Source organism: Halyomorpha halys, unplaced genomic scaffold (assembly GCF_000696795.3).
Source record: "Halyomorpha halys isolate HHAL.00 unplaced genomic scaffold, Hhal_1.1 Scaffold367.1, whole genome shotgun sequence".
NCBI classification, from domain to species: domain Eukaryota; kingdom Metazoa; phylum Arthropoda; class Insecta; order Hemiptera; family Pentatomidae; genus Halyomorpha; species Halyomorpha halys.
Window position 1 is genome coordinate 96,834 of NW_027115775.1, and position 22,870 is coordinate 119,703.

Below are 22,870 nucleotides of genomic sequence, written 5' to 3' on the forward strand. Positions count from 1 at the left end.
ATTACCTATTGCCCACAACTGTGTGGCAGATTGTAATATCTATCAGTAAATAAATCTATCGAAACCAAAAAAAGAAATGGACATGTAAAATATTTATTAATTTCTATGAAAAATCGTAGTTAAGCAGTTTTGAGGATGCTAACAACGAATCTCACTTTAAAAAAAGACTTTTTTTTCTGTGATTTATACTCGTTCAATATAATCGATTTCTTTTTTTGCATTAAAATATTTTTTTCTTATTTTACTCCTGGAAACAAGTCAATTGTTACCTCACTATGCTACAACACTATTCAAATAAGTTGTACCGACTAACCTAGAAAAGTAGGACAAAATGTGTTTTAGTAAGAAATATGGTAAGTTTTTTTTGTTTTGTTTTTTATGACCCCCTTCCTGGTCATTTCTGACATAAGGGGAGAGAGGGTTATCTAAAGGTGACCAACCTATTCTAACCATAGTGAAGAGTCAAGTTTTTCATATCTTGGGGCCGCCACGAAATGAAAAAGTTCACCCCCCAAGCCGGATTCGAACCGTCATCGCCCGCAGTTCTCGACTTACGTTGCAAAGAACTGGGCCTCAACCACCTGAGCTACAAACGGCCCTACCAAGAAAGTCTGTTCAACAAACACAATTGATAAAGATGTACTCTTTATATTGACTATCTTTAGTAAATTTACGTTATAAGTAAACTTGACTTAAAAATATAACTTCAATTTACGGTTAAGTTTCAGCTATAGAAACTTTATATGAATCCTAAACTGTACTCGTTTAGACCTTATATCTAGGCCTAACATGAACATATGTTTTGGTAGGAATCCAACTTTCTGATTAATTTGGGACATGAAAATTGGAAATTGGTTAAACCGTTTGTTAAAAAAAAAAAGAAGTTACATATTCAAAAATGGACAAACTAAACAGAGTTAGAACAATATTTTGAGCTCTTACAATGTCACTGCGTTATTTGAGAAATATAACCTCTGAATTGGTTAAATTTTTAGCCCACAGTATTGTTATAAGCACAGACGGACATACTAAACGGATTAGATACAATCATTTTTAGAATCTTGATTTCGACTTGTTTTAAAAGATTCACGGTATCTAGTCGAATAATATGAACCATAAAAAATAAATATTGGTAGAGCTGTTCGCTCAGTTGTCGGTCAGATTATGATGAATACATAAACTCTATATTTACCCTCTTTGTTAGGTGTAATTTACAAGAAAATCTGTAAAAATTAATTTTCACAATATTTATTGGTGACGATACCGTAGTAAATTACTTAAAGCAGTTTATAACATTTAATTAAATAAGTAATGCCCAAGCTCCAATGGAAAAAGACTCATAGGTAAAGGAATGAACGAAACAACGTGTAATAAGTATCCCATGGAAACCATGGATCTAACCTTAGAGTGGGGTTTGACACGTGCTTAATTCGTGCTCTATCTCAAAAACGGTTCATTTTTTTGGCTTTAAAACATAACCTAACATAAGTTCCCTAGAAATGTGCTTGGGCATTAATGTCCTCATTGAAATCTTTAAAAAACAATTTGAACCGAAATTTGATCCAGAATATTTGTTACTTTTTGTTTTATCTGTGTTTCTTGTTCCATTCTAACATATATTTGAATTGCTATAACATTAAACCATTGAACTTTTAAGCAGTACGTCACTAATAATATTCGGTCTTATATGAGAGCTCACTACGCAGCACCACAGCCCGGGGTGGGCATTGGCTTCCATGCCAATATTTCACCAGTCCTCTCTGGATAGTGCCTTCTTTCTTCAATTTCTATGTGAGAGCTACTTCTTTTATTTTATTATACGCCCATTACCATGATATAATCATCCTTGACCAAATTATTTACGTAGTTTATGCTATATAGTCCAAATTTATATATAAAATTTAAAATTTATTGTAATTAGTTAATAAAATATTGTTGAATCAGTTAATTGATAAATTGATACGAGATTTTATAAGTATAGATCTTTGCATTTTATAAATATAGATTTTTCTTCGCTCTATACTTCATTAGGCGTATTATAAACATAAATTACGTCAGACTGTATATCTCGAGGGGGATATACACGCTCAAGCATGCTTAAGCGTTTTTATCTCCATTTGGAGGAAACAGCCGGGGGTTTTCCACTTTTTTAGAAGACAAATATTTGCCTTGCAAGTTTGTAGCACAAGTTCAGATAGTTGATAGTACTGCCAACTATCAAGCGAATCCTGATAATAAAGCAGGAAATATCAATTTCAGGATGTCAGAGGTTGCGATATTGTCAGCCTCCAAGTTGAATCTTGGCTTAAAAAGTAAACACTTGTTCAAATGTGGGTGCATCTTCTTTACACAATTTTTTTTTTAATTTCAAGAATTTATTTTACTAATTTGTAAATTACTTTCTTAGAACCTTCTTAGTTGCTTTAAACTGATGAAAAATAAAAATAATATCTGCTGAAAAAGTTACAGATCAAAATAGAAGGCCACGATCTACGAATCAGTAGAAGTGGGCGTGCCTTACCTAAATATTTAAAAGCTCCCCACCGAACCATATTACGCCTACTTTTTTCTTTCTTGTGCTATTACCTCTTAGTAGCTCGGTGAAATCGATTCCTACCTCAGCAGACCCCGATAATACTAATCTGTCCTCTGTCAAAGGAGAATAATAGTGTAGATAAATTTGATTTTCCATGTTTTGTTAAGTTATTTACTCATTATGGCTAATCCGAGGAAGTTCAGTGAGAAAATTGCGTTGCACCATCAAAAACAAGCAGAAGAAACAGCCGAATTCGAAAAAATTATGCGTGAGGTATCTGACGCCACAAATAGAGTAAGTTTGTTTTCTTCTTATTTGGAATAAGTTCTTATTTATAAGATGTGTAATTGCATTATTTGCTTCTAGTGAACTATTAGTTCTCTAAATTCGTTTTGTTTCTCTTGTGACATCTACATAGTATTATCATTTGTGTTATTGAAAGTATTTTTGTTTATAGTACGGTTTTGAAACTTTAAAATCAGCTACACATGTAGGAACTTTAACTCTTGAACTATCATTTCCATGCTTGTATGTTTTGGCTGTTCAATTTGAATTGGCGTACAAACATTAATCCTTTGTCCAACAGTTGTTTAGGGATTTGAAGACCATATATCATTTATTTCACTTAAATAATTATAAATACTTCAAGTTTTGTTCAAAGCAGCCAATTTATTACTTTTTCATCCTTTGTTATTATTTATATCTGCTACTGTTGTCATTTCTCTGCTGCATGTTTTTATAGTGACTTGACTTTAATGATGACAAACACCGTACACATTGCTTGTGCATATCAGTAAACATTTTTAGGTCTGCCTCGTGAAAGTAAGTAATTCGCAATATTAGGAGGAACTATTCCTTCAGTGTTTATGAAACTATAGCTAGCTATAGCTTTTAGGAAATTGCTCGTGTTGTTTTATTTTTGATATTCTGTAAGTTGTAAAAATATTTTTCTTTTTTTTGAATTGTTAACTAGAGTTTTACTATTTTTCTTCTAAATATTAGTATATGTTATCATATAGTGACCTGTTTCATACATTGTGATTTTAGGCTTAGAATCACCAGTTATTAGAAGTTTACGTATTGACTATATTTATATGAAATCTGCAGTATTTTAGTTTTGAATTCCGTTACAGGCAAGTTTTGATCATGTATAGATAGTTATTAAATTGCTTTGTAATTAGACCTCCTGGTGCTTTGAGAACTTTTCTTGGTTGGAGTATTTCTGGTATTTTTATTGTCGTTTTCTTATTATGTAGTACAGAGGTTTACATTCATACCTTAGACACAGTCGCTAAGGTATGAATGCATACCTCTGTACTACATCTTAGTTTTTTTTATCTGACCTTTGTTGCAACAAACCTATATTATATTTAATATAGACTCTAGGTAATACTATATTTAAGAAGTATTCAAAGTATTTTTTTTTTATCATTTAATATATTTTATTTTATCTACTCAAAATCTATTACTTCATTATTATTTGGGCATTGTAATATGACTTTAGTTGATTCTTACTCTTGTATACTATTTCTGAGGAATATAAACATTTCATGAGACCAGTTGCTACAATAAGATTCCAGATTTTGAAGTTAAAGTTTTGGAACATGAAAATTGAAGTAAAATCAATGCAATAAATCAGTTATATCTCACCTATATAAGTTTATTTTATGGGAACATGTTTCTGTTTACTGTTTTTTTTTTTTTTGTCATCTTGGGTTTTTAAACGTTGAATTATTTTCTTTAAAATTGAAAGAAATGGGCTTTTATTTTGGTATAATTTAGAATTATTAATTATTCAAAGAGTTCCACAATTCATAATTTTACAGTTTATATATGTCTGCGCTTTAATTGTATAAACTTCATGCAGGAGAATGTGAAAGATTGATCCTATAGACCCAATTGTTATTTAGGGTTAAGGAAAGTGCAAATGACTATCAATTATAGATGAATAACATAATATTTACAAAATGATTTACCGATCTGTTGCTACCTAATATAAAACAGAAATACACCAATTTAGTGTGTAACTCTTCTTATTTCTTTAGTCTGGTTAAATAAAATATCCCTCAATAAGCTGTTGAAAATGAGACATTAAAAGTGGATACCATTGGAAAATGTTTCATTTGACAAAAGTGTGTTTATATGTGAACTTTTGGATATTGTTAAATTCCATAAACCAAGATTCCCACTTTATGAGATAGATGGCAACTGGATGGTCACAATGTCTACTTCTTCTACCCTCTCATGGCCACTTAAAATCAATTAAATTAGTTTGGGCACAAATTAAGGGGTTATGGCTGAAAATACTCTTCAGTAAGTCAAAGTTGAATAGAGGTCGATTTTACTTTGAATTATCACATTTTCAAGACATTACATTTTTTGAGTTGGGTATAATAAAAATCAATTTTCTATTTTCCTTAATAAAATTCATCAAGGAAAAGGTTTTACTTTTAAGTTATAAGTTTCGGGTTACAGAATTTTGACTGTAATAAAAGTTTTAAAATTTCTGAAACTAACTGATAATAAAATCAATGAAATTACTAGAGAAGAATATTCAGAAGTTGTTAATTATACAAGAAATATTATACCAATATAAACCAAATTGAGCATTTGTGTGGCTGCATTAATTGATTTTAAACATAATTAAATAAAACTTATAATAATTATATACATAAAATATGAACAAAACATACATATTTATCCAAGCTAATATTGGTATTTATTATGTAAAAGTTCATAGAATATTAATGATCAAAGAGATGGATATATAATTGGTGTTTAAATGGTGTTAAGAGGGAAACTGTACAGATGGATATGGGTAAGAAGTTCCAATATAAGGTAATTTGAACTGCAAAGAATTTTTCAAAGGAGGCAGTTCTATGGGAAGAGAAATCGGTTGGTTGAGATCTTGTGTTTAACAGGTGAATGGATAAACGTAGGGTGAGGCGGTCAACTATATAGAAAGGTTTTTTTTTTATTAGGGATTGGAATATAAATGCGTCATAAAGGTATAGTCTTCGGATACTGGGATAGAGCAAACTTTGCTCGGAATAGTAATGAGAGATCTGAGAACACCTAGGAATACTGAAGATGAATCTTATGAAGCAGTTCATTAATCTTTTTAGTCTCATTTCTAGTTCAATAGATAGTCCTCCATACACTAGGCATCTGTTGTTGAGATGTGGGAGAGTAAGGGAGGATACTAGAAGGTGATGGGTACTTTAAGGAAATGAATCAAGGAATCTTAGGTGGTGTTTAAGCATTGAGATGTTTTTTTAGGTTATATTGGAAATGTGGCTATTCCCTGTTAAATACTGATGAAAATGAGTGAATTGGAGAGATATCACTTATCTTCTTGGACCTGTAGGTGTGAAACTGATGAGGATGAAGAAACGGATATAGATTGTACATTTGATCTTAATGATAGTTTTTATTGATAGTGGAAGAAGAATCATTGTAGACCAAAAACGCCAATCTTCCACTCACCTTTAACCACACCCCTTCTGAAATTTTCCAGATAAATCACAGAAGTGTAAAAATTAGGAATTTTTAGGATAAATGGAAAGTCAGTTTGGTATAGTGCATAAGATATGATGAGTGGAGCGAGGCAATTTGGAAGCAAGAACAAATTGGTTATGCTGGCCAGTGGTATCTTGATCTCTCTTCATTTTTCTTTTCTTATTATTCATTAAGTTATCAGGATTTCAAGAGATAATAAGTTTAAAGGTTGGAACATTAGTTAGTTGTGAGAGTTTCGAGCATAGACTCAAAAGGGGAGCAGGACTAAAGAAGATCCTTTTTGGCACTCTAAAATAAAGAAGAATGTTTTTATCGGTTAAGGAATCTCAATTTTGTATGCCTTTTAAAAAATTGGTTAGTGTATGCATTGTCAGTAACAAAAGTTTTTTTTTTCTGAGAAAAAGTTTTATACTTATTATAATTAATTATTTGTACCATTTCAAAAATTGAAATGAACAAGGAACACAAAGTTTTATTTTGGTTTTTTTATTGTTATTGTTTAAAACACATAAAATGATCATTGTTGTTTCTTCTTTTGTTTTGTTTAGCAAAGTTTGACTTCTTTGGATGATTTAAGAAACTCACATCAACATCATCCATTAGTGTATCGTGAACGACCTCGTAGTGCTGCTCTTGGGCCCATGAGATCACGCCCAGCTGAAAAACGAATTGATACATCACCATATAGTGGTTCTTATTTATCTCCACCTTTAGAAACCACATGGAGAAGAACCCACAGTGATTCATCCCTTCACACTAGTTCTCATGAAAATAATAGTCACAGAAGAGGTATATGTAGTGAAGTTAGACAAATCATTGAGTTGTGAAAAACAGTAGAAAAAAAATATATGATTGATAAAATAGTAGAATATAGATAGATATTTGTAATTGTTATTTACGTATGCAATATTTATAATAGGTAGTAAAATAATAATTATTCTGACTTAATCAGCCGATAATGTTTTAAGAAAAATAATTGACCATATAGCTTTACTAATTTGAATTTCTGCAGTTTTAACCTGAATTTCCTTATAAATTACATTTCTGTTTTTTTTTTAAACTAAATTCTTTCTTAAGATTTAGAATATCAGTGCCTAATTTAATTATGTTAGTCTAGTATTTGCTACCCCGATTTCCAATTTTTCCATTTTCTTCCATGGTATTTACCTCTCTTTAAATATGAATTATTTATCTCTGCTGTAGCTCTGTATATTTATTAGACAATTATAATGATAATAGTAGTATTAATAATTATATACTTATAGTACTGCCATCCATAGAATTGTCCTGTGGTTAGTACTCAGCAAGGATGTGCTTTTTCTTGACTAATAGGTAGTTTATTTGGTCAGCATTGATGATTAACTGTTACACTTTTCCTTATTGAACAAGCTTGGTATACTCCGGGAGGATTTTCAATCCCATAGTTGATCCATGGCTAATATAACAGAAAATGTCATACTCTCAAGCTGTCCTATTTGCCTAGTCCCACTGCAGAAAGTTGAATAAAAAAATATTATGCAATGATGCTATCAAACTGTACCTTCTTGTTTACTTCCGCATTTCACCTTGCGATTTTAATAATTTTTTTTCGCTGTTGGACAGGTTGGATTGGAAAATGTTTTGTTCTTTAAATTTTGTAGTAGCAAAATTAATTGTAAAAATATCAAATCAATAATTTGATTATTGGTTATTGAACATTATTTGAATGAAACCCTGTATCCTATTCTAGTTAATTTACATTATTTCTAAAACAAATTTTTATTTTTTGTTAGTCATTATATTTCTCGAAATTTGTAATTATTAAAATGTAATTTTTTAGGTGTTAATGAATGCCATACACAAGCCAATGATGATTATGAATCAATGAAAAGAAGTTTCTCTTGTAATCCAGAGGCTAGGCCACGGTCAGCATTAGATTTGCCTAGAGTTCCTGGAATTAGGTACTTTTTTCATAACTTTGGTTTTAAAACTTATTTTAATATATGTATATTTTTTTGTGTATTACAATGTGCTCCCAGTGGGTAATTAATAATAAAATCGTAATTATTAAAGATATTATATATATGGATTACAGTAGTTCAAAATTATTTATCTTAAGTCTAGCTTTAATTCAATACTTGCACACTGAATGACACCATTTTTTGTTCATGGCTTCATTTCTTCTTTCGTTCTGTTAGTTTGATCGTTGAAGGACAGCTGCTTTCCAATTCCAAAAAAGTATACATTTTCTAGCAACTTCCATTTCACTATGAATTTATTTTTGCAATGTTACTTTTGAAGTTGCAAATGTAGTCAAATTTCTTGTACATTCTATTTAATAAGCTTCCGCATTTGCTAAAAAATTCTTCCTAGCTGAATTTTATTGATATGTCCAGTTCGTTAAGGAGGAATAGCAACCTTAGGTCATTTTTATTTGAAATGAAATGAACAATAATCTTTATTGAATGAATGAATAAATAAAAATAACGTTTATTCTGGGACATATTGTATCCGTACAATAATATAATTGTATATAAATACATGGATTTATGACGCTATATCACAAAATGTATTTTATTTTTTATAATTATTTATAAATAATTATTAAAAGTTCAAGGTAACTTAGCAAAGGTATTTGTTTAATTATAAATAAGTATTTTTTACTTTGGAGTGATTGATTATAGTTTAAATAGTTAAAGAAATAAGTGGTGTTTAATATATGCTAGAATGAAGGAATTACAATGGGTAAGGAATTTTAATAAAATTAGCATGAATAATGAATGATTTATTAAGGAAGCAGTTGTGTGGTAGAGGGTATACAAGTTGGTTAGATAAGTTCTGGTATTTAAAAAGTGGAAAGAGGAGAGCAGTTTGATCAAAGTAAGAATATTGCTAGGTTTTTTTTCTAGGTAGTATAACTGTCAGAAACTGGGTAAAGTGACGTTAACTTTCCCTACAAAATGTAGACCTTGGAATCCTGTCAATGTATCTAATGAAACTAGTCATTTGTTCCTTTTGTTTTATCTCAAGTTTACCTTACTGTTCACAGTATAATAGGCAATCATAATCTAAGTGGGATGAAATAAGGAAACTAGGAACTGACTGATCTTTAGAGTCACAGAATCACGGAATCTTGAGAATAGTTTTAAACAGAAAGAAATTTCTGTATAATTTAGAAAATTAGGTAATTCAAGGAAAAGTGTGGATAAAAAATTAAATACATTTTTTTTTTTTTTACATATAGAGGTCTGGTATAGGTAGAAAACTATTGAGGTAAAGTAAAGGTTGTTGCCCCACTAACCAATAAGGTAACAAGGAAGGTGTTTAGCACTGTCTGGATGGTCATGATTTACCTCTACATTCAGCCACAATTTATCATTTCATGACAAAGCCACAATTCATCAATTGTCATTTCATGACCTTGGTTTGACAAGGTTCTTGCTGCATTTACAATATTTTGAGAAACAGAGCTTCATATTTAAAATTTACTATATTATAAAGATTTTATTAATTAAACTTACTAATTACTTTGTAAAATATCTTGAAGCAATTATCTTTTATTTCCATATCTTTATGGTGATATTCTACCTAGTTGTACCTCTTTATTACCATTTGGCAGTTAGAATTTTGTTCCAATATGGATGTTCTTGGTGAGATAAGGTTTTAAGCACTGATAGAGGTTTTTTATATTAATTTTATTTTAGTTTACAGTGTTATTTATTACAAATAACATTGTTCTAACATTGAGGACAATAATGAATAGTGAAACAATTTATTGAATGAATTAGTAAAAAAGGGAGCTATCCTTCATTTACACATGTTTGGGCTATTTGTAAGTTCATTAGAATTGCTCTAGTCTGACAGTATAACTAAAATATGATTAATAACTTTCTATTAAAAATTTAAGCTATTTCACACGTCATTACACCCTTCTGCAGTATGCTATAAATTCACTTTTTTTTTCAAGCATGAAAGCTCCCTCCTTTCACAAATTTTCGATAAGAGAAATAAAATCATGAGAAACAATTATTAAACATTTATTTAATCCTCTAGATAATGAAATTACAATACTAAATTTACCCATCATTTCATACCATTTACCATCCACTCATACTGTAGAAGGGGAAAGTGTCCAAGTTATGTTCCTGTCCAATGTGATGGAGTCTCCCCTGCACATAAATTTAGATAATTATGGATGTAAAATTAATTTATTATTTGCATATACACACATGGTTTAATTAAAATAATGTGACTTGTTCCATTGTTTTTCAATTAAATAACAAAAAAATTGTGATTTTTATTGTTTCTGTAATACAGTGGAACTTCCTTCAACTCACATTTCTATGAACCCAACATCTCCCATAAGTGGACAGTTTTATTTCCCCCAACTTCATATCATATACTTTATTTTCAAGTTCTGTTAACAAGTCCTTCTTATAAATGTACACAGACTCAGCTTTAGTTCCATTTGCTTTGAAAAAGTCTCTGTTAAGTGGAAGTTAGGGGCAAAGAATTACATAATAAATAAAAGTTTTTATTATTTGATCAATATTTTAGTTTAAAAACTTAGCGAAACTTTAGTTTTATAAAATATTTATCAATAAAAAATGTTTTACTTTTGAAAAGTAAAAATAAATATGTTTTGTAGAAGTTTTGATTAGATTGAGGTTTTTGTTGTATTTTTGGAAATTTTAATTCTATGGCTTTGATTTATGTTATGTATTAAATTATTATTTTATTTTTATAGCATATATCCATCACAGCAGGAACCTGGAGCAATACAAATTCCAATTGCAAATAACACCGGTTCTCTTCCTGATTTATCCAACTTTCATATACCTTCTCCCTTGGACATCCCAATTGACCAGGAGGACGCAAATTGTTACAATGTAAGTTATTTATGTTTTTTTTAAAAGTAAAATTTGTATAACTTGACAATGTGTTTTTTTTCTATCTGTATAAATTTATTGTAACTTAGTTTTTATTTGTTTAGAACTCACACAGTGGTTCTCCTCGAAGTCTTTCACCTACTCAACTTATTCGAAACAATAAGTTTACTTTAGTGGGAACTTCACCTAATGAAGCACCGGGACCACCTTATGTAATGAATCATTCTGTAAGTTATTTGTTACAGTTTATTCATCATAAATACTTCAGTTGATGCTTAAATCATCTTCATACTCTTATATTACTTCAAATTTTTCTTATACATTTAAGTCCTTCAATGTGGTCTCACATATTATTATTTTTCACTTACCTCTATCCATTGGTTCAATTTCTTTCTATGAGATGTATCTGTTAACATTATTTTTCTTATTAATGTCTGTCAAAACCAATTTTTTTTTTTTTTTTTATGGATATTTTTTAAACTCTTCAAAATATTTAAAATAAAAAAAATTATTGATCAAAAAACTTTTTTAATGGATTTAATATAAATCATTATCTTTGACTATTTATCAAATTTCACCCGTGTTTAATTTTGTTCATACATACCTATTTGTATGAGAATTAACATGGATATAATTTTTTTTTTTATTATAAACAAGATTATTTTACCATAGTGTATAATTTTAACAAATATATCTTCACCTAAAATAAATTTCATTAATATAACCCTTCTTATCTTTGATCAAACCCTCTGAAGACAGGGAGAAGCTAAATTAAATTCTGTATTTATCAAACATTGCAACAAATTGTAAACATCTGATATGATTTGATAAATGGTTGAAGATAATAATTGATATTAAATCCATTAAAAAATTTGTTTTGATCATTAATTGTATTTCTTTTTTTAAATATTTCTATGTATTTCAAAAAAATTCCATAAGAAAAGAAAAAGAAATTGGTTTTAGCATGCATTAATAAGAAAAATAAGGTTAACAGATATATCTCATAGGAAGCAATTGGACCATCTTATCCTCATACCTATTGATTTGTTTGGTATTGGCATTTATTTACTCCCAAATTGCCATTCTAGTTAAATTGTTGTAAAAACTTAAAACTCCAAGTACAGTTTCTGATGTAATTGATTCCCGGCTATTTTTTTGTTCAACTGAAGTATTATAAGACTTTCATGAACAGCTTAGTGGTTGAGAAAAGTACTTATGATAGAAACTACTTATTATTAGTCATGTTTCTTGTTATATTGTAACTACTATACTATTTAAAAATTAAATAAATAAGTGGAACTACACATTAATAAAAAACTATAATAAAAGGAAGATTAATGAAAACGGAGTATGGAAAACGGAAATAACAACAGATATAAAAGAAATATAAAATAAAATACATACTAAAAGATGGAAAATGGGGAATAAGAGTAAAATATGGAATAAAGGAAGATAATGAACAAGTTAGGAAACATACATTTTCTATCTTTTGTCTAGTTTAAAAGATTGTATTTCTTTCTTACACCATTCCAATGTAGTTTACCGGATTCCCTTTGTTGTAATTATTTCTATATCGGCGAAACTAAAAACTAACTTAAAAACCGTATTTCCCAGCACAAAACTTCTATCAACTCCTGTAACCCTTTTGCCTCTAGATTGTCTGAACATGCTGTAATTTCAATCATTCTTTTAACTTTGATCATTCTTGCTACTGTCCCCAACCATAAAAAAGGCCTCATTTTGGAATCCATTCATATCAATTCAGAAATCTGTCAATCATAAAGTTTATAAAAACTGCATCTTCCTGACATACAGACACATCTTAAGCCTTATAAAACCTCCATAAGTCTTCTTTTGTTCTGTGTTTGAGAAGCTTAATTTCCTGCCATATATTTTATCTGTTTTTTTTTATTTTTATTTTTTAAATCCCCCTATACTTACTTTTACTACTTTATATTTCATATTTACTTTCCATATTTTTTCTTTTATACTCATATATTTTATATGTACTTTATATTCATATGTTACTTCAATGTTTACCTATTTTTAATAATTTCTTACTTTATAATTATTTTCAAATGTAACATTTCTTAGCTGTCAACCCCCACTTCTTCCTTTAAACTTCCAACCGTTAAACCGTGTCAACCGTTCTTTCTCGTACTGGCCTGCAGTCTGAAAGGTATGTTTCCTACCTTGTTGAATATTTTCCTTTATTCTTGATCTTACTCTTATTCCCCTTTTTCCATCTTTTAGTGTGTATTGTATTTTATATTTCTTTTTTACCCATTGTTATTTCCGTTTTCATTAATTGTCTAAAACCTTTTATTATTCTTATTTAATTTTATGTTTCACTGTAATTTCTTTTTCCATTTATTATACCTCATGTAAGTGTTTGTATCTTTTTTAGCCCTGAAGAAGCCCTATAATGTGGGGGAAACGTTGGGTCATAGTAAATAGTTTTATGACTATTTGAGTTTTTTCCTTTGACCACACCCGAACCATCTTCCTTTTATTATTACACAGGGTCAATCATCAATCTCCCAATAAAAGAACTTCAGTTAATACTCAAATTTCCTTTTATAAAAATTAAGTTAAAATGAAATAATACCTTGTTTAACCTCTAATTTGGCAAGGATATAACAAAAATATTTTTTCTTTGTTTTTTGTATGGTCATGTACATAAGGTAATTTTAGAGTTTTAAAATTAATACAATTTTTTTGCTGAAATAGAAAACATTCATCTTGTATATAATACCCAATAAGCTTCTTAAGGATTGGTGGGGGTTATAATAAAACTCATTTAAATTGAAGGTGTAAATATTTTTATTTATCAGCAATATTGATGCTAAACATACTGAATTTTGGTACTTACTAAAATACTATATAGATATACCTACTAAAATATATAAAATTATAAATATTGATACTAACTATAATATCGTTAACAAAATATTAGTACTAAACTTATTGAAATAAGTTTAAAAAACAAAACAACAAGAAGACAACAAGATATAGATCTTAGAAATGATAAAATTACATAAATAAAATGAAACAAGCAGTAAGAAATTCAAGAAACATTAATTTGATGTATATTTGGTTTATACTTATTTTTTCATAATGAAAATTGATTGATAACTAAATTTGTTCTAAAAATTATTATTTAAATATTAGTTATTGCAATAATGATTTTTTTTTTTATCAATAATATGATTCTATTAACTTATAAATTGATGTAAAAAAAAGTTCACTTTATCAGGTGACTTTGCAGTCTATCCTATACAAGGGTACAAATGACAAAAAATAATTTTCTGGACTAACATCATGTGCATCAATTCAATTTTTTTGTTTAAACTAGTGTTTACTTAAAAATAAGTGAGATATTTCTTGATTTTAAAACAATAAATAATAAAAAAAGTAACTGTTAACTTACCTAACCAGAGATTGATGCTATTTCTTTGGTTGGAGCACAATTAACTGTTCAAACTTTGAAAACAAAAAACCTTCTACAGCAACAACTTGTTGGAAACTGCTGGAGGATAGACTAGAATATCTGAAGAAAGAAATGGAAGTTAACAAAGCCAAAATAGTCACCAAATTTAAACTAAGAATCAGGGAAAAACATGCAGGATATACTGTCGAATTAAAATATATGTTAATAAATCACTCTCAAAATTGTTTATCCTTAATACCCCTTTATGAAATGAATATTACTATGGAATCCTTTGAAAAATTGTTGTTTTCCTTTATTTTATTATTATTATTGATTCGGCTCCACAACTTGATGTCGAGTCCTGGCCTCCTGTATCAGCCTCTACCAATCATTACGATCTTGTGCGGCCACCATCCAGTTCCTCACTCCCATCATGGTCCTGGCATCACCACTCACACCATCACTCCATCGAAGGTGTGGTCTCCCTCTGCGTCTTGTTCCATGTAGTACCTTGGTCACTATTTTCCTTGGCAGATCACTCAGCCATCCGAGCAACATGCCCTGCCCACCTCAATCTACTGAGCCTCACAAACTGGACAACATCTGGTTCCTTATATAAAACTTTGAGCTCCTGGTTTGTTCGACGTCTCCATTTCTGGTCAACCTTGACAGCTCCAAATATTTTACAGAGAATCTTACTCTCCAAGACCATTAAGTTGTGCTCACCAGCCTTGGAGATAGTCCACGTTTCCTAGCCATACAGAAGAATTGGTCGAATAATTGTTTTATATAAATAAATCTTGGTGTCCTTAGACAAGGCACGGCTCCTATAATAGGGACTGAGGCTATAATAACAGTGGTTGGTACATAGAACTCTTTGAAGATACACAAACTCGGGGACTTTTCAAAAAGTATATTCTCCGTTCCTGATTTCTTTACCGGGCCTGGGGATTTCCTCTGTGACCATGTATTTGGTCTTTTCTGCATTCACTTCAAGCCTCATTTTTCTTGCTGCTTCAGTCAGTTTCATAAATCCATCAGAGATAGCTTGGAAAGAGCGTCCGTCAATGTCATCAGCGTAAGCAAGAAGCTGAATATTGTTCCGCCCACTTGAATTCCAGATTCTCTAATGGCCTTTTCAAGAGCCAAATCAAAGAGGAGGGAGGTGCATCCCCCTGCCTTAGTCCTCTTCCTGAGACAAATTTATAAGATCTTGCTCCCCCAATCTGCACCATGCATCTCACCTCTCTCATGGTTAGTTAAACCATTCTAATTAACTTCTCAGGGATGTTGAATTAATTTGTAAGTTTTGAAAATTAAAAGAATCAGAAATTTAATCAGATCAAGTCCTTATGTAAGTGATTTATTCACAAAGAAAATTGGATTAAATGATTATGCTTCAACACCCTGATCTCCCAATCATAGCACATGAGGCAGTTTTATCAGATTGAAAAACACAAAAATCCGTATTTTTTACTTTTTCCATTATATAAAAAACAAGAAATTAGCCGCCCTCTGTATGTCCAAAAATCAAGAAATTCCAATGTTAAAATTTATTAGTCTCTTTAACATTCAATAATTATACAAGCGGTTCATTCCTTCATAAAACAATAAAATCACAATATCTCTTGAAATATGGAAATTAGTACTGCTTAAACTTTTACTGAATTGTTGATACAAAAGTAGTTTCAGTTGCTATATTCTTCAGGTTCAGCTACTAGTTTTATTTACTTTTGTAGCTACTAGTCATCATTGTGGATTTTAGACTGTTATTACTAAAATTATGACATTGGTATTTGGAACCAGTCAACTTTTAGTTACTATTTGCAAATATTGTTAGCTACTACTTCTTCCCAACACTGATTTTCTCTGAATTGTAGATACTCAGCATTCTTTCTCAATGGCTTTAATATTATAGCTATAATTTTAAACTGTATAGAATAAACTTAGTGTTTAATTGGTATTCACCGATGTATGTAATTAAGTTTCATAATTTAAGTTATATGCATTCTTAGTTTGCTATTTAATTGTTAAATTTTGTTTGTTTGTAGGATCCACACCACCGGCACTTTTGTCAATCCAGAACTAGTTCTCAAATCTCCCCACAACTTTCTATGTTTAAGGTACTTTATACAATATTAATAGTTAAATGATAGATGAACTAAAATAATATTTCTTTAGTCAGTAATTTTAGCACAATTTATAAAAATACTTTTAATTCTAATTTTTTAAAAATAATTTTGTTCTTTAGACCTCTTATAATTTTTCGCTACCTGAATTATTATTTATCTTTAGATGATAAATGTCTGTATTTATAATACACCTAACAATTTTTGTGTCTGCATGATAATGTGTTTTAACATATTGTATAATATTAATTTTAAAAAAGTACTGCATGTTTGTAAGTTATTAATTTACTTATAAGACTGTTTGAATTGAAATTTGCTGAGTGATTTTGATGATTATTGAGAATTATTTGTACTCCAGTTTGGTATGAATGCAATTTCTTACATTAAGTTTTATTAGTAAAGGCTGATTTTGATATTCCTAATGTTTCCTGTGTTATTTTTATTTATTTATTTTTTTTAAAGAGAAATTTGGTTGGTGTTTCCACTTTTCTTTTTTATTTTAAACTTTCTTTTTTTATTTATTTTTTTTTTTCATATTTTGAATATAAGTTCTTTAAATTTAAAACAATAATAATTTATTTGGTTGTTTTCAAATTAAGGGTGTTCCCATCTGAATAAGAATTATAAATGGAGAAGACTTACCAGATTTTACTGATGGAAAGTGAGACTTATATTATCAGTTATTGATATAAATTAATTGACTTAGGGAATTTTGCTGGAATTATGTTGGAGTTGTGATGTATGTTTGATTCCTGCTTAGTTATACCAATCAAGATACCAATGGTGGGTAGTATTTTTCTGCATAAAAAAATAATAATGCCACTGTTGTCTCAAATTAAAAACTTTATTTATATAGCCTAATTTAGAATTCATTTTAAAATTTAGTAATTACATTCTACTGATGATATCTGAACAGGTGAAAATTTGGTTAAATAAATAGTTTTTAATTTGAGACTGCTATGACCTTTTTATCCGTTTATCCCTACATAGTTATTAAAATTTGATTTTTCCTGATTGGTGTTAATTATTGATGTAGTAGATACGTGGCTTTTGTATTTCTTAATCTATCAACATGTTGATTGCCCACTACGAGGTAACTCTAACTCGAGGTAACTAAGGATGCCTTCTACGAGTTAGCTCGTAGTTTTTTAGTTTGTCATATTTATGTTGCTAAGATAAAATTTGTACATATTAAGAAATAGGGCAAGTTAAAAAAAAATGAGATACAAACTAAGAGATAATTGGTTGTTGGCTTCCTTGGCAAGAATGCTTGCTACAAGTTATCTCGTTGGTAGTCAATGTGTTTAAAACCAAGAGCCCACTTAAAAGAGCCTAATGTGAATATTGACTATTAGCTTAGCTTTGAAACATCTGTTTTGTTTATTGGATGTAGGAATTTGATCATTTAGGAAGTTCTTTATGTTGGTTATATCTAACTACACTCAGCATTTATCAATTCATTATAATATAACATTCTTTTATGTATTTTATGTTCCTTTCTTCTCTTTGTATGTCTTTCAGATAAAAAAAAGTTAAACAGAAAAAAATTTGACATCCAACGTAGTCAATGTTAAAGTTTTTAAAAGAATTGTGGCAGTTAAGTGTGATATAATTTTTTAATTTCCTATTAAAAAAAAAAAATTAGATATTCATTCAATTTTAACTAAGACAATATAATCCATGTTACTAATTTTTGAATTTGAATGCCTGTTGTGTGATGTTTATTTTTTTATGTGAAAGGTTGTAAAGTAAATATTGTGTTTGTATTTTACTAATTTATTTTTGTTTTTGTAAGCAGAATAACTTACATGATAAAATCAAAAGCTGTTTGCTTGGTAAAAAAATTTCAGTTTTATAATATTTTTTTTAATTGACTATTTGACCACATAAAATGAAATATATTCTATTAAATTAAAGTATCTTGTTTTTACTTCACCACATTTATTTACACTTTGCTAAACTCTGGACTGATCAAGCTGTGTTCAGGCATGGTACAGTGAAATGAGGTAAAAAACTGGTAACACTTGTTTTTTCCAGAAAGAAAATAGCTAGAACTTGTCAAATTGTTCATTCGTTCTACTCTGTTTAACATTGTAAAACTTCCTTGGTCATCAACACCATTTTTTTGGGTAATATTAAATTTATTATTTTATTTCAGTGTTATAAACACACACACACTCAAAATCAATTGTTCATTACCCTTTCTGTTATATGAGGTAAACAATTGTAGGGATTATCATATTGGATTTTTGGGGAGGAGAAATTTGATAAAAAACATGTTTTTCGATAATGATTAGTTTCATAATGAAAGCCAATAATAGTATTGGTTCATAAATACAAGTATAGAAACAATGTGGTGATAACACAAATATTTATTTTTTCTATTAGTGATATTACAGGAATTAAAAAGTACTGAAGTACAAGTAACTAGTAGTCAGTGTAATTGTATTAAGTTAAATCTACAAGACTAATAGTATTATTAGTTTGTACATTATTATGAAACAGGGCCCAGGTTTATCACATATCTTTCCAAACTCTTAACACTTTTAACTCCATGTAAGAACTAGAAAAAATGTTCACCAACATCAGCTACAGCATCTTTTAGTGCATTTGGATTGTTGAATATTTTCAATTTGGTATGAAACAGCCTCCTGGTACTTTTTTGAAAGTAGGGATTTTTCCTTTCTTGTAAATGAATGCTATTGTGTCACAACCCGTAAAAACATAAACTGCTAGGAGTACATCTTTTATTCCTCCAATTCCCTGTTGAATTACTTTGATTTGATGAATCTTTTCTTTCTGGTTACTTTTCTTTGGTAATATCATTTTCAAGGTAGTTGGTGGAGCAAGAGCATTTAATAGAGCCAATAAGTCTGTGTCATTTTATTTTTCTTATTTGAGGGTAACTCTAGGAAAAAATATCTATTGAACATTTTTATATGAATTTTAAAGTACTTTAATGTTGTTTATGATAATATATAATGTTTACGATGAAACTGCTAGGTTTTGAGATATTGACGAAAAACTGATAAATACAAGTTTTCTACTGCTTTTCTCCTCCCATCTACCAAACCCAATATGGTAATATCTGCTACTTTTCGCATTACAAGAGGGACAATGAACAAATTATTTCTTTCAAAAAAAGTTTTGGTTTTTTTTCCAGGCCAGTCCCTTATTTTACTGTACTTGTAAAAATATGTTGTTATGTGGAGCTCTTAGAGTGAGATGACCTCATATCTCACACTGAAAGCTCTGCATAAATAAGAACAGATTTGTACCTGAAGATTGCTTGATTAACTGAAAAATTAGCAACATATAACTAAATGTAGTGAAGTAAAAACAGCCTATTTTAATTTATTTTCCTTAACTTTGAATAATGTGAAAATGAATAATATGTATTCTATTAATGCTCTTTTTACATGGTATTCAGTCTTTTTTTGTATCGTCCAGAAATATGATTTAATTAACTTTGTGAATTTTAAATAATCTTTATACCTCACTCCAATTTTCTTATTTGTAGCAATAGTTATAAACTTCAAATAACTCACTGTTTATGTTTTATTTTATTATATTAATTTTTTTTTTTTATTGTAATCCTTCTACATTTTATACAGTTCTTATGAAAAATTAATTAAAAGCCATGCAAACTGTCTGCAGTCTTCTAAAAAGGTCTGGTTTCCAAAATACTTTAACATGTGAATTAAATTTCTACTTACTATTTCTCCTTAGAATTAAAACCCAGTTGACTTATATTTTAATATTTTATATTATATTAGCCTTTATGACTTGTTTACAACGTTGTCTATTAAGGGGAACAAGCTGTCAGTTTACACAATGTTTAGTCATATTATCATATTATCATCAACTTAACAAGATTCTTCCGTTGTTGCAAAATTCTTCCTTTTTCAATTATTTTTTTTAATATTGTTTTAATGTAATTTTTTATTTTTTCAAATACCCTTCTGTCCTGTTTTATTTATTAAATTTAGTCACTTGACAATATAATTGAGTTCAGTGCTATCAGGGCACTTTGTTTTTACTATAAATTTTTATATCACTGAGTATTATCAACATCAAATAAATATTCAAACAACACTTTAACCTTCCATTAATGAAAAAAATATGTCATGAACGTGGTTTATTTGATTTGAATATTAAAATAACTGAGTGTGGTGGCTCAGTAGGTAAGGCACTGTGCTACTAACTCCCAAGATCCCCAGTGTTCGAATCTGGCTGTGGAAAATAATTATTTATTCTGTTACTGTAGCTGTGAGTCAACCCTGTGAATTCAGAGATCCCAGATTTACAAAATAGATACTCTTAATTGGAGAAAAATCTGGTGCTTGAGTATGATCATGAGCAAGTCTCCTTGTATAACCATTGTTCTAAAAACCGTACTTTCGTATATAGTACTGTACCTCTGACCCTTCATAGGTTGTAGTGGTATAGATTTTCATTAAAATAGTTGCTGCTTTTCTTCCTTCTTTATTTTTCTCCTTTTATCTTTCAGTGTGGGGGTTGTTCCTTTGTTTATTTTCTCAAGTTGTCCTTGTTCATGGTGATGCTTAATGTCTGGGTTATTATTAATCATATTTTTTGACAAAGTCTTTCCACTAATGATAAAATATTTATATTGGTGTAGTGTAAATATTAATAAAAAGAAATGAAGTAAAATTAATAGAACAAAATTGCATTTACAATCTTTCTTTGTCCCTCTCCCTCTTCACCCTATTTCTTATTAAGTGTCACTTCGGCTGACTGTTCAATTTTCAATTCCATTCAACAATATCTGTTAAAACAGTTTGGTATTGAACCCATTTTTGGTTTTTATTTTTAGAACTTTTGTTACACCCAATATTGTATTATTTAGTTATTAATATATATATATATATTTTTTAATGTATCCTTCCATCTCTCATATTGTGTTTTAATACTAACTTTAGTAATGATGGTCATTTCATTGGTATGTTATATAGATTGTCAAATATTCTGGCATCCCTTTAAGAGTTATTGGGCTGTTATTAATTATATTTCGTTATATACTTATTTCAACTACTTTATTAAATATGCATTAACAACACTTTTAAATTATTAGTATTGGTAATTTTACTTGACATAAAATTGTTGCTAATAATTCTAGTTAAAAATTGTTCACAATTTTTAGTTTTTAATTGGAAATAAATTATTTATTCGGTATATATATCATTTATAGGGTATATATGAATGATTTTAAATAGTTTATAATTATTATTAGTCCAGTTATATTAGACCCTGTGGGTACTGTTAGTGGAAATACATGCAGTACAAATCAGAGGATCATTTTGATCACTTTATTTGATGTCTAATTGATGTATGCTGGTTTTTCATGATCCCTTGGCTTATGTTTTAACACTGAAAGAACTTCAAAATTTTCAGGATTTTTCCTGTTATTGATTAATGACTCCAAAACAGTGCATTCTAGCCAAAACTTTTCTATTTAAAGAAAATTTATTAAAGTCTGTGTTGAATGAGTGGTTTACATTGTAAATTTGTTTTGGTAATATGGCAGAAATTGATGGTGTGAAAACGACAATTTTTAATGACTTTGCCAAACAATTCAATATAGTGACCCTAAAATGTCTGACCATGGGGATGACCACTTTTAATAAAAAATGCTTAGAATAAAAGTTGTAGAACATCACATTTTGTGTCATTGTGAGCATCTTGCATTCTAATCTTAATACTATACCACACGCAGAGACTTGTCTATACAAATTCTAATCTTCTTCTAGTTGTGGTATAGACTTGAAAATTGGAAAAATTATAGCTTTTAACCTGTAACGGATGAGAAAATTCCAAAAAAGTAAACTTTTAATGTTTAACACGTTTACTGCCACTGTACGTTTACCGTTATGAGATGACTCATAGTTAGCAATCTTGTCTAGGACACCCATTACAAATTATCTCCTTGTAAAAATACCAGATAACTACTAAGATAACTCGTTAGTACTCTAGGAAAGATATACAAACTGGATAATTAGCACTCAACTTTTTAATCCCTGATAATATCCAATTATGGACCCAACTTAAAAATCTATAAGATTTATTTTTGAAGCTTTGTTGTGAAAAACAGCACCTATCAATAGATAGATCACCAACTGCTACGGATTTTCCAAGCTCCATAATTTTAGTCCTTTCAATTTTTTATGTACCTCTCATCACGCTGATGACACATGTATACTGTCTGTAAACAATGACAACGACCCAACTAATGCATCACAAACACTACAGAAACACATAACATCTATTGAAGAATGGTGTCAAAACTGGAGAATAAAAATAAATCCTGACAAATCCCACCAGATCAGCTTTGCTCTCCGTCGTAAACCTCTACCCTCCTGTCCTACAG

The 22,870-nt window shown here is 29.3% G+C and overlaps 1 protein-coding gene across 2 annotated transcripts in view; it reads left to right on the forward strand.

Annotated features, from left to right (window-relative positions):
• Positions 1–2,606: 2,606 nt before the first annotated feature.
• The window catches only part of LOC106681824 (CREB-regulated transcription coactivator), a 43,731-nt gene continuing 23,467 nt past the window's right edge, over positions 2,607–22,870 (forward strand). For both annotated transcript variants that reach the window (XM_014422351.3, XM_014422350.2), the window contains exons 1-6: positions 2,607–2,830; positions 6,604–6,844; positions 7,875–7,995; positions 10,782–10,923; positions 11,028–11,150; positions 16,405–16,476. In XM_014422351.3, coding sequence (XP_014277837.1) covers positions 2,717–2,830; positions 6,604–6,844; positions 7,875–7,995; positions 10,782–10,923; positions 11,028–11,150; positions 16,405–16,476 — 813 coding nt within the window. In that variant the 5' untranslated portion in view covers positions 2,607–2,716. The remainder of the gene's footprint in view (positions 2,831–6,603; positions 6,845–7,874; positions 7,996–10,781; positions 10,924–11,027; positions 11,151–16,404; positions 16,477–22,870) is intronic.